Below are 11,405 nucleotides of genomic sequence, written 5' to 3' on the forward strand. Positions count from 1 at the left end.
CCTTCTGTGTGAAGCTGAAATGTTCCCACCATGAGACATTTGGTTTGAAATCATATTTTTAGAGATGTCCGATAATGGCTTTTTTGCCGATATTGTCCAACTCTTAATTACCGATACCGATATCAACCGATACCGATATACACAGTCGTGGAATGAACACATTATTATGCCTAATTTTGTCGTGATGCCCCGCTGGATGCATTAAACAATGTAACAAGGTTTTCCAAAATAAATCAACGCAAGTTATGGGGAAAAAAAATGCCAACATGGCACTGCCATATTTATTATTGAAGTCACAAAGTGCATTATTTTTTTTAACATGTCTCAAAACAGCAGCTTGAAATTTGGGACATGCATGAGGAGGTTGAGGGGCCGGGGTTGGGTAGGGGGTAGCGGGGGTTGTATATTGTAGCATCCCGGAAGAGTTAGTGTTGCAAGGGGTTCTGGGTATTTGTTCTGTTGTGTTACGGTGCGGATGTTCTCCCGAAATGTGTTTGTCATTCTTGTTTGGTGTGGGTTCACAGTGTGGCGCATATTTGTAACAGTGTTAAAGTTGTTCATACGGCCACCCTCAGTATGACCTGTATGGCTGTTGACCAAGTATGCGTTGCATTCTCTTGTGTGTGTGCAAAGCCGAACATATTATGTGACTGGGCCGGCACGCAAAGACAGTGCCTGTAAGGTTTAATGGCGCTCTGTACTTCTCCTTACGCCCGTGTACACAATGCCGTTTTAAAAAGTCAGAAATTTTACTTATTGAAACGGATACCGATAACTTTGAAACTGATACCGATCATTTCCGATATTACATTTTAAAGCATTTATCGGCCGATAATATCGGTAGACCGATATTGTCGGACATCTCTACTCATGACAGACTTCTCGAGAGCCAAAGACGACTACTCTGGGACAAAGATGATCCAGAACCTTATATATTTGTGGTGGCACAGCTCGGTTGGTAGAGCGGCCGTGCCAGCAACTTGAGGTTTTCAGTTTCAATTCCCACTTTCGCCATCTTCGTAGCTGCTGTTGTGTCCTTGGGCATGACACTTTACCCACCTGCTCCCAGTGCCACCCACACTGTTTTAAATGTTACTTAGATGTTGGGTTTCACTATGTAAAGCACTTTGAGTCACTAGAGAAAAGCACTATATAAATAGTGTCCGCATTGCCGGCAGTAAGTCAGACACGTTTCTAGTGAGGGTTGGACTCCGCCAAGGCTGCCCTTTGTCACCGGTTCTGTTCATAACTTTTATGGACAGAATTTCTAGGCGCAGTCAAGGCGTTGAGGGGATCTGGTTTGGTGGCTGCAGGATTAGGTCTCTGCTTTTTGCAGATGATGTGGTCCTGATGGCTTCATCTGACCGGGATCTTCAGCTCTCGCTGGATCGGTTCGCAGCCGAGTGTGAAGCGACCGGAATGAGAATCAGCACCTCCAAGTTTGAGTCTATGGTTCTCGTCCGGAAAAGGCCGGAGTGCCATCTACGGGTTGGGGAGGAGACCCTGCCCCAAGTGGAGGAGTTCAAGTACCTAGGAGTTTTGTTCGGTCCGGCGTCTTCAGTAATGCGGACACTGTATTGATCCGTTGTGGTGAAGAAGGAGCTGAGCCGGAAGGCAGAGCTCTCAATTTACCGGTCGATCTACGTTCCCATCCTCACCTATGGTCATGAGCTTTGGGTCATGACCGAAAAGACAGGATCATGGGTACAAGCGGCCCAAATGAGTTTCCTCCGGCGGGTGGCGGGGCTCTCCCTTCGAGAAGAGGCAGATAAGGTGGTTTGGGAATTAGGTCAGGATGCCACCCGAACGCCTCCCTAGGGAGGTGTTTCGGGCACGTCCGACTGGTAGGAGGCCACGGGGAAGACCCAGGACAGGTAGGGAAGACTATGTCTCCCGGCTGGACTGGGAACGCCTTGGGATCCCCCGGGAAGAGCTGGAAGAAGTTGTTGGGGAGAGGGAAGTCAGGGCTTTCCTGCTTAGGCTGCTGCCCCCGCGACCTGACCTCGGATAAGCGGAAGAAGATGGATGGATGGCATTTCACTTTTTGAGCCTGAATATAAGGGGGAAGAGCTCAAAGGACAATGTATTTCATCCATTCATTCATTCTCAAAATAATCTTACTTATCTCATCATATGTAATATAACTTAATTCTCCATGTATTATTTATTTATTTATTTATCTTCATTGTGATTAATTATGGAGTATATTGTGATTAAATTGAGAACAGGAAGTGAACACAAGTTTTAGCAACTGTTATGTAAAAGAAAAGAGGTAGTATTAAATAGGCTCTGCTTCTTCCTACTCCTTTTCGAACATGTTGAAAAGAGAAACTGGAAGTTGTGATGTATCATGTTGTATGCATGCAGGTTCCAAATCAACTCAAACTCAACTCAACAAGTTTTAGAAGCTGATTGATAAGCAGATCTAACAAGTTGCATTATTGCTAAGTGCTAAAGAAGAAATACAAACTACGAACATAATAGAACAATAACTTAACTGTCAGGGGTGTAACGGTATACAAAAATTTCGGTTCGGTACGTACCTCGGTTCAGAAGTCACGGTTCGGTTCATTTTCGGTACAGTAAGAAAACAACGAAATATAAATTTTTTGGTTATTTATTCAACAAATTTGCAAAATCTTCCACCAAAAATATTTTTCATAGTGGAATATTTGATGTGAAGTAATGGGAACCTTGGATAGGTCAATAATTCATAATAACATTGATTTTGATTCAATATTATGTTTTGAGCAATGACAGTTTGAAAGAAAAAAACAACAACTTTGTTTTATTAGTCAACATTGCAACTTTTTCTAAATTACATTTAACCTTTAAGCTTTTTTATTTCACTTTATTTTTTTTTAGTTTTTTATATTGTATTTTTAGAATGTGCCGTGGGCCTTTAAAACATTAGCTGTCGGCCGCAAATGGCCTCCGGGGCACACTTTTGACACCCCTGCTATAGATAATAAAAAATAAAATCTGATAAATCTATGGGTAAAAAGCAGAGCCTGGCGACGCATGCGCGTTTATCGTAACTCTCTCGCTCTCTCTGTCTCTGCCCCTCCCTCACGAATGCTGCTGCACACACAATTTGTTTTGTTTTTAATCCTTACTTAACCCTGAACGTACATTGAAAATACACGCAACCCTAACTTAAAATGACGGACATTTGAGGCATTTAAGAAACTCCACCCGGACAGCCCCGCAAAAGAGGATATATCTGGTAAAAAGAGGAGGTATGCTCAGTCTATCGTAGCCCGGTCGCTGCTAGCATGCCGTGTTTTGTGCCTCGGTGTGCATTGTTTACACAACGTGCGGTACGTGTGGAAACTTGTTCAGTACACATCCGAACCGAACCGAAACCCCCGTACCGAAACGGTTCAATACAAATACACGTGCCGTTACAACCCTTCTTACAGTACAATGTCTGCTCTCACTGGGATGCCGACTGATGGGATGTTTATGTTTTCCTGTTTAAATGTAGAATTAATCATAATTCTAAGACAGGGGAAACTAACTAATTTCTTTTTGTGTTTTTCTCGCCATTTCTGGGTCTGAAATGAATGTCAAAGTTGACCCAACTTCTCCGTTTATGGCAGGGGTGTCCAAAGTTTTTCCACTGAGAGCCGCACACTGAAAAATAGGAGCAAGCGGGGGCCATTGTCATAATTTTTATTTTTAAAACCAATACAATATATGTATAAAAAATATACATTTAGGCCTCCACTCAGTTATGATCCCGGGGACCCCAAAGGGTTTTGGTAAAAAAATATATAAAAAATATGTCATTATTCAGTATTATAATTGTTATTATTATGCAAGTTTTAAATCTCTAGATCAACATTAAAAAAAAAATGGAAAAAACACAAAATATGCAATATTTTCACCCAATAACTTTTTTAGTGGAATATTTGAGATCATATAATAATTGGAGCCTTAATTTTTGATTTTGGTTCATTATTATTTTTGAGCAATGACACTTAAAAACAAAAAACACTAAAATAATTGGGGATCCGAAAGTGTCCTACTTATTAAAGTATTAAAAAATAAATTATACATTTTTTAACTGTTTACTTTTAGCACAATAATCTCGAGATCAACTTCAGATACATCCGTCAATTTTAAGTGTTATTGTTGTTTATGTTTTGTTTGTTTGTTTTAGGCCCCTCTTAAAAAAAAACAGCTCAGTTTTTTATATGGCAAAACACAAAATATGCAACATTTCCCCCCAAAAAATATCTCAAAGTGGAATATTTAATGTGACGTAATCGAAGCTTTGAATAGGTCTATAGTTCAAATTGATTCATTATTATTTTTTAAAGAAAGAAACAGCCTGCATGGCAGCTTTGTGTTATAAGAGTAAGCATTGCAACAATTTATTGTTACATTTCATCTGTTTGCTCTTTTATACCACTTTTTATGTTTTTTTTTTTTTTTCAATTGTATTCTTAAAATGTGCCGTGGGGCCGTTAAAAAATTACCCGCAGGCCGCACTTTGGACAACCCTGGTTTATTCCAACAACCTCCTACTATCCAGTTGAGAGGTTCTTAAATGTAGAAATAACTTTCACCAACTCCAAGGCAATGCAGCAGCTCAGTGTGCTAATAGCTCCTGTGATCAATGGCGTCACTAATGATAGTCCCTCGGCACTAGCGTGTATGATAAATGGAGAATGATTGACAGTTTTTGGATGTTTTTAAGATAGGATAGGATAGGTCTTTATTGTCATTGCACGAGTACAACAAAACTGTGTTTCAGCACAGATTAGACAAACAAACAGTGTACAGCAGGGGTGTCCAAACTTTTTCCACTGAGGGCCGCACACTGAATAATAGAAGCAAGCAGGGGCCATTTTTTTAAAAAACAGATACAATATATGTATAAAAAATATACATTTAGGCCTCCACGCAGGATTGGTCCCGGGGACCCCAAAGGGTTTTGGTAAAAATAAAATGTTAAAAATGTGTCATTATTCAGTATTATTATTTGTATTATTATTTAAGTTTTAAATCTCTAGATCAACATTAGGTCTATCTGTCAATATGATGTTTTTAAAGATTTAAGTTGGATGCTCTTTTTGTCAAAGAAAACCATGTTTTTTTATTGAAAAAAAACACAAAATATACAATATTTCCACCCAATAAAATTAGAATATTTGAGATTATATAATAATTGGAGCCTGGTAAAAGGTCAACAACTCATAACACCATTGATTTTAATTCACTGTTATTTGTTGTACAATGACACTTAAAAACAAAACACATTGATCCAAAAGGGTCCTATAAAAATTAAAACATTTTTTTTTATTATATACTTTAAACACAATGGTCTCGAGATCAACTTCAGATCCATCCGAAAATTATATATATTTATTTTGTGTATGTTTTTTTTTTTGTTCGTTGTAGGCCAGGGGTGTCAAACTCAAATACAGAGTGGGCCAGAATTTAAAACTGAACGAAGCCGCGGGCCGAGGTTGAACAAATTAATCCTTTAATAGGGACTCAAACAAGTTTTGCATTGAATATTGACCAAGCGAAGCTTATATAACTTTATAGTGACATGCAAAATCGAGTTTAAAATAATAATAATTAAAAAATATCAATGGCATATCAAATAAAATAAAAATACAAATTGAATGCCTATTTTCAGTGGCGGGTTTGAGTTGGGGCGGGGTTTGGTGGTAGCGGGGGTGTATATTGTAGCGTCCCGGAAGAGTTAGTGATGCAAGGGGTTCTGGGTATTTATTCGGTTGTGTTTATGTTGTGTTACGGTGCGGATGTTCTCCCGAAATGTGTTTGTCATTCTTGTTTGCTGTGGGTTCACTGTGTGGCGTACATTTTTAACAGTGTTAAAGTTGTTTATACGGCCACCCTCAGTGTGACCTGTATGGCTGTTGACCAAGTATGTCTTGCATACACTTGTGTGTGTGTGTGTATGAGCCGGCACGCTGTTTGTATGGAGGAAAAGCGGACGTGGCGACATGTACAGAACGCCAAAGGCAGTGCTTTTACGGCCCGCCCCCAATATTATTGTCCAGGAGGAAATCGGGAGAAATTCGGGAGGGGCACTGAACTTTGGGAGTCTCCCGGGAAAATCGGGAGGGTTGACGAGTATGAGTATTAGTGGTGAATGCGGTGTTCTAGCGGCGGGCCAGCTCTAATGTTAATTTGATATTGCCTCAAGGCCCAAATTAAATTACAGGCCGGGCCAAATTTGGCCCGCGGGCCAGAGTTTGACACCCATGTTGTAGGCCATTCTTTAAGGAAAAAAAACAGTTCAGTTTTTTATATGGCAAATATAAAATATCCTACATTTGCCCCCGAAAATATCTCAAAGGGGATTATTTAAAGTGACGTAATTGGAGCTTTGAATTGGTCAATAATTCATAATTGATTTATTTTTGTGTTATTAGAGTAAACATTGCAACACATTCTTGTTACATTTCACCTGTTTGCTCTTTTATACCACTTTTTATGTTTTGAATTTTTTTCCATAGTATTTTTAAAATATTCCGTGGGGCCGTTAAAAAATGACCTGTGGGCGGCAAATGGCCCCCGCACTTTGGACACCCCTGGTGTACAGGGTTACAGAACAGGAATGCTGAAGGGTCGCCACAAGGCGCCCCGTAAAAGATGGGAAAAAGGTAAAACGCTGGGGAAGAAGATGAGTCAAAAAAATACGATCTAGACTGGGATCTAAGGGGGCCTAGTCTGGTGTGGGGGAAAACCTCCATGCCATGCACACATAAACATGTTACATTTAATCACAGCAACTCGTAGAAGGCTTTATGTGTGCAATGGAGTACTCCCATTAGTTGCATTGTCATTATTTGTCATACAATACGAATTAAAATGCATAAACAAAGGAAAAGCATATGTGTGCTAGTCTTACATAAGGACTGTGAATGATTTAAACGTGACGTCCCTCTGAGCTGATATTGTTTTTGAATCCCCCTAGTGGACAGTGTTGGCATGGAGGAGCAGGAGCGAGAGCGGAGGAGGCTGGTGGTGGAAAAGTTCCAGAAAGCTCCCTTCGAGGAGATTGCTGCCCACTGCGGTGCTCGGGTAAAGCAGGCGATCATTTCCTCGCTCGCCACAATCTCGTCGGCTTTTTAGTCGTTGATGTGTTGTTCCTGTCTTGTTTAGGCCACGCTGCTGCAGAGCAAGCTAAACCAAATTTTTGAGATCACAATCAGGTGGGAGACTGACAAAATGGCTTCATTGCATCAGTAAATCCAAAAGGATGCTGACAATGCAAAACATCTCTTTCTCTCTCTCTTTCTCTCTCTTCCAGACCCCCTCCGAGCCCATCTGGAACCATTTCATCCGGTTACGGCCAGAACCAGACTCGATCCGTGCCCATCTACGAGATGAAGTTTCCCGACCTTTGTGTGTATTAGACTGTTTGTTTATTCTCCTTGTCGGGGAGGGAAACGTCACAGCCAGAACTCTTAAGAACAGGACACATTTTTTTTGTTGACCCGAGAGTGTGATTACACCCGGCGAAGGGAGCTCTTCATTATGTAGAAACGTTCCTCGGACTGTCTTTTTTCCCGTCTGCACTGATTTTTGTTATGCTTTTTTTTTTTTGCCAAAAGTGCTTTCCTTCCCCAAATTCTTATTTTATTAGTCAGATAAAAAAAACTTACACTAAACAGTAGGTGTTCTTATCCTTTAACATTGTCCTTCCCATATAAATGTGTATATACAGAGGAGATATATATATAAATATTTAATATACAGTGGAGAGGTGTGTGTGTGTGTGTGTGTGTGTGTGTGTGTGTGTGTGTGTGTGTGTGTGTGTGTGTGTGTGTGTGTGTGTGTGTGTGTGTGTGTGTGTGTGTGTGTGTGTGTGTGTGTGTGTGTGTGTGCGCGCGCGTGTGTGTGTGGGGGGGGGTGTGTCGGTGTGTGTGTGTGTATGCAGATTGTATGTTTCAAATTTGGCCACTATTTAGCTTGTACATTTTCTTCAAATGAATAACCAGCAATGAATGACATTATCCAAATTACAAACCCCGTTTCCGTATGAGTTGGGAAATTGTGTTAGATGTAAATATAAACGGAATTCAATGATTTGCAAATCCTTTCCAACCCATATTCAGTTGAATGCACTACAAAGACAACATATTTGTTGTTCAAACTCAAAGTTGTTTTTTTTTGCAATTAATAATTAACTTAGAATTTCATGGCTGCAACAGGTGCCAAAGTAGTTGGGAAAGGGCATGTTCACCACTGTGTTACATCACCTTTTCTTTTAACAACACTCAATACACGTTTGGGAACTGAGGAAACTAATTGTTGAAGCTTTCAAAGTGGAATTCTTTCCCATTCTTGTTTTATGTAGAGCTTCAGTCGTTCAACAGTCCGGGGTCTCCGCTGTCGTATTTTACGTTTCATAAAGCTCCACACATTTTCGATGGGAGACAGGTTTGGACTGCAGGCGAGCCAGGAAAGTATACGCACTCTTTTTTTACGAAGCCACGCTGTTGTAGCACATACTGAATGTGGCTTGGCATTGTCTTGCTGAAATAAGAAGGGGCGTCCATGAAAAAGACGGCGCTTTGATGGCAGCATATGTTGTTCCAAAACCTGTATGTACCTTTCAGCATTAATGGTGCCTTCACAGATGTGTAAGTTACCCATGCCTTGGGCACTAATGCACCCCCATACCATCACAGATGCTGGCTTTTCAACTTTGCGTCTATAACAGTCTGGATGGGTGGCTTCCCCTTTGGTCCGGATGACACAATGTCGAATATTTCCAAAAACAATTTAAAATGTGGACTCGTCAGACCACAGAACACTTTTCCACTTTGCATCAGTCCATCTTAGATGATCTCGGGCCCAGAGAAGCTGGCAGCATTTCTGGATGTTGTTGATCAATGGCTTTCGCTTTGCATAGTAGAGCTTTAACTTGCACTTACAGATGTAGCGACCAACTGTATTTAGTGACAGTGGTTTTCTGAAGTGTTCCTGAGCCCATGTGGTGATATCCTTTAAAGATTGATGTCAGGTTTTGATATAGTGCCGTCTGAGGGATTGAAGGTCACGGTCATTCAATGTTGGTTTCCGGCCATGCCGCTTACGTGGAGTGATTTCTCCAGATTCTCTGAACCTTTTGATGATATTATGGACAGTAGATGTTGAAATCTCTAAATTTCTTTCAATTGCACTTTGAGAAACGTTGTTCTTAAACTGTTTGACTATTTGCTCACGCAGTTGTGGACATAGGGGTGTACCTCGCCCCATCCTTGGGAAGCTGTTTTTATACCCAATCATGGCACCCACCTGTTCCCAATTAGCCTGCGCACCTGTGGGATGTTCCAAATAAGTGTTTGATGAGCATTCCTCAACTTTATCAGTATTTATTGACACCTTTCCCAACTTCTTTGTCACATGTTGCTGGCATCAAATTCTAAAGTTGATGATTATTTGCAAAAAAAAAAATTGTTTTATCAGTTAGAACATCAAATATGTTGTCTTTGTAGCATATTCAACTGAATATGGGTTGAATTGTATTCCGTTTATATTTACATCTAACACAATTTCCCAACTCGTATGGAAACAGGGTTTGTATGGATTCATAACCATTTATAATCAAGCAGGTTTGGAGACCGGTCCTTTTCTTGTGTGGTTGCCATAGTAGCATTCTGAGGGACTGTGCCGTACTGGCGCTGCGGACCACCCCCCCCCCCCCCCCCCCGAACGAGGGCCTGCCTGGCTCAGCATCTACAGTATAAGCCATCTTGAGTACGTACAAAAACACACACTGGCATATTTACAGTTTGGGATTTTTAAAGAAAGCAATAAATTAGCACTTCCCCAGCCAACTACTGCCGGGAACAGTGGTTGCTTGTGTTTGGATCGGGTGTGTGTTAGTGTGTGTGTGTGTTCTCCGACGTTCAAACCACAGCCTCTTTGTTGTGATGCTCCCAACGTCTTATTATTCTGTGAATTTCACGGCGATGCGTTTTAAAAAAAAACACTGCTGTCCTAGATGCTTGGTCTCTACCACGTCAGCTTACGTCTTTTGACTTCATGCTAGTTTGCAAATGTCCTCACATGTCAGCGTCGTGTGCGTGAATCAAGCCCTTTGTTTTAATACTTTGTATGTCTTTGTTGTTATGACCCGAGACCAAACCCATCCGCTCATTAAGGTCATTCTCTATTTTTGGAGCACAGCTCCTTGAAACTTGTGAATCTTCTAGTGTCCCAATAAGTGGCGGCGATCCCATCTTACTTTTTGTCTGGTTCTAATTGTAGCTCAAAGATGCTTATTCTGTGAACTCTGCACTTTAAAAACAAAAGGATGATTTAGTGACAAAGGCAGCTTGTTTTTGGATTTTGGAATGAAAGGAATTTGAAAAAAAAAAAAAGCCTTACCGGTGTCCTCCATGATATTGCATGCATCGTGATGTTACCGTCTTGTACAATAAAGTTGCCCGTAAGTTTACATTTTCTTCATCATCTTCTTTGTCAGTCAAACCCACGCTCGTTAAGACGCCATTCCCAAAAGTTGCCAGAAACTACAAACCCCGAAACCAGTGAAGTTGGCATGTTGTGTAAATGGTAAATAAAAACACAATGCAATGATTTGAAAATTATTTTCAACTTACTGTATTTCCTTGAATTGACGCCGGGGCGCTAATTAATTTAAAACCCCTTCTCACTTCGGTGCTTACCAAAGGCATGCGGTAAATTAAGGCCTGCGCTTATAAATTTGAGTGTGATGTAAGGATACCATCATGAAAAGCACATTTAATAAAAAAACATTATTATGGTCTTACCTTTACTTATAAATTAAGTCCATGCGCAGCTCCTTCTGATCAAAAGCATTGATAACTTGTTTACAGAAGTCTTCCTTATCTTTCTTCAGTTTTAAAAGTCTCTCTGTCTCGATGGAGATCTTCCTTTATTACCTCCTGCTTCGATTGAAAGTCCAGTTTAGAAAACGGTTTTATTTTAGATATGTAATCCTCCATGTTAAAAGTGCAAGCGAGAGGAAAAAATAAACACATGCTGCTCACTCTTGCTGCTTGTTGTCACTTCTTCTGCAGCCGAGTAGTCGCAAGAAGGATCACTAGCGCCCTCTACCACCAGGAGGCGGGAATCATTTAATGACTCATATTTGACACACGCAGCTACGGTATATTAATAAAACATAGATGCTTACTGTTCTTTTTAGCATATTCAATAGCTTGGACCTCAAATCCTACTGAATAGCTCTTAATTTTCTTCCCTTTATGCAATTTCAAATTATTGAAATCAGCCTCCTCCGTTTTGAAAATGATGACAGGTGAAGTGTCACTCGTGACGTGACGAGTTTGACCCGGCGGAAATTCTAGGCATATGCTAATTATTTGGCGAAACGAGTTTGACCCGGCGGAAATTCGAGACATGCG

At 40.6% G+C, this 11,405-nt stretch overlaps 1 protein-coding gene across 2 annotated transcripts in view; it reads left to right on the forward strand.

The window, feature by feature from the left end:
• Positions 1–10,456, forward strand: part of LOC133541917 (protein EFR3 homolog B) — a 126,800-nt gene extending 116,344 nt beyond the window's left edge. For both annotated transcript variants that reach the window (XM_061885640.1, XM_061885641.1), the window contains exons 21-23: positions 6,962–7,068; positions 7,150–7,199; positions 7,298–10,456. In XM_061885640.1, the coding sequence (XP_061741624.1) occupies positions 6,962–7,068; positions 7,150–7,199; positions 7,298–7,403 (263 nt within the window). In that variant the 3' untranslated portion in view covers positions 7,404–10,456. The remainder of the gene's footprint in view (positions 1–6,961; positions 7,069–7,149; positions 7,200–7,297) is intronic.
• The last annotated feature ends 949 nt before the right edge of the window (positions 10,457–11,405 follow it).

Source organism: Nerophis ophidion, linkage group LG24 (genome assembly GCF_033978795.1).
Source record: "Nerophis ophidion isolate RoL-2023_Sa linkage group LG24, RoL_Noph_v1.0, whole genome shotgun sequence".
Taxonomy (NCBI): domain Eukaryota; kingdom Metazoa; phylum Chordata; class Actinopteri; order Syngnathiformes; family Syngnathidae; genus Nerophis; species Nerophis ophidion.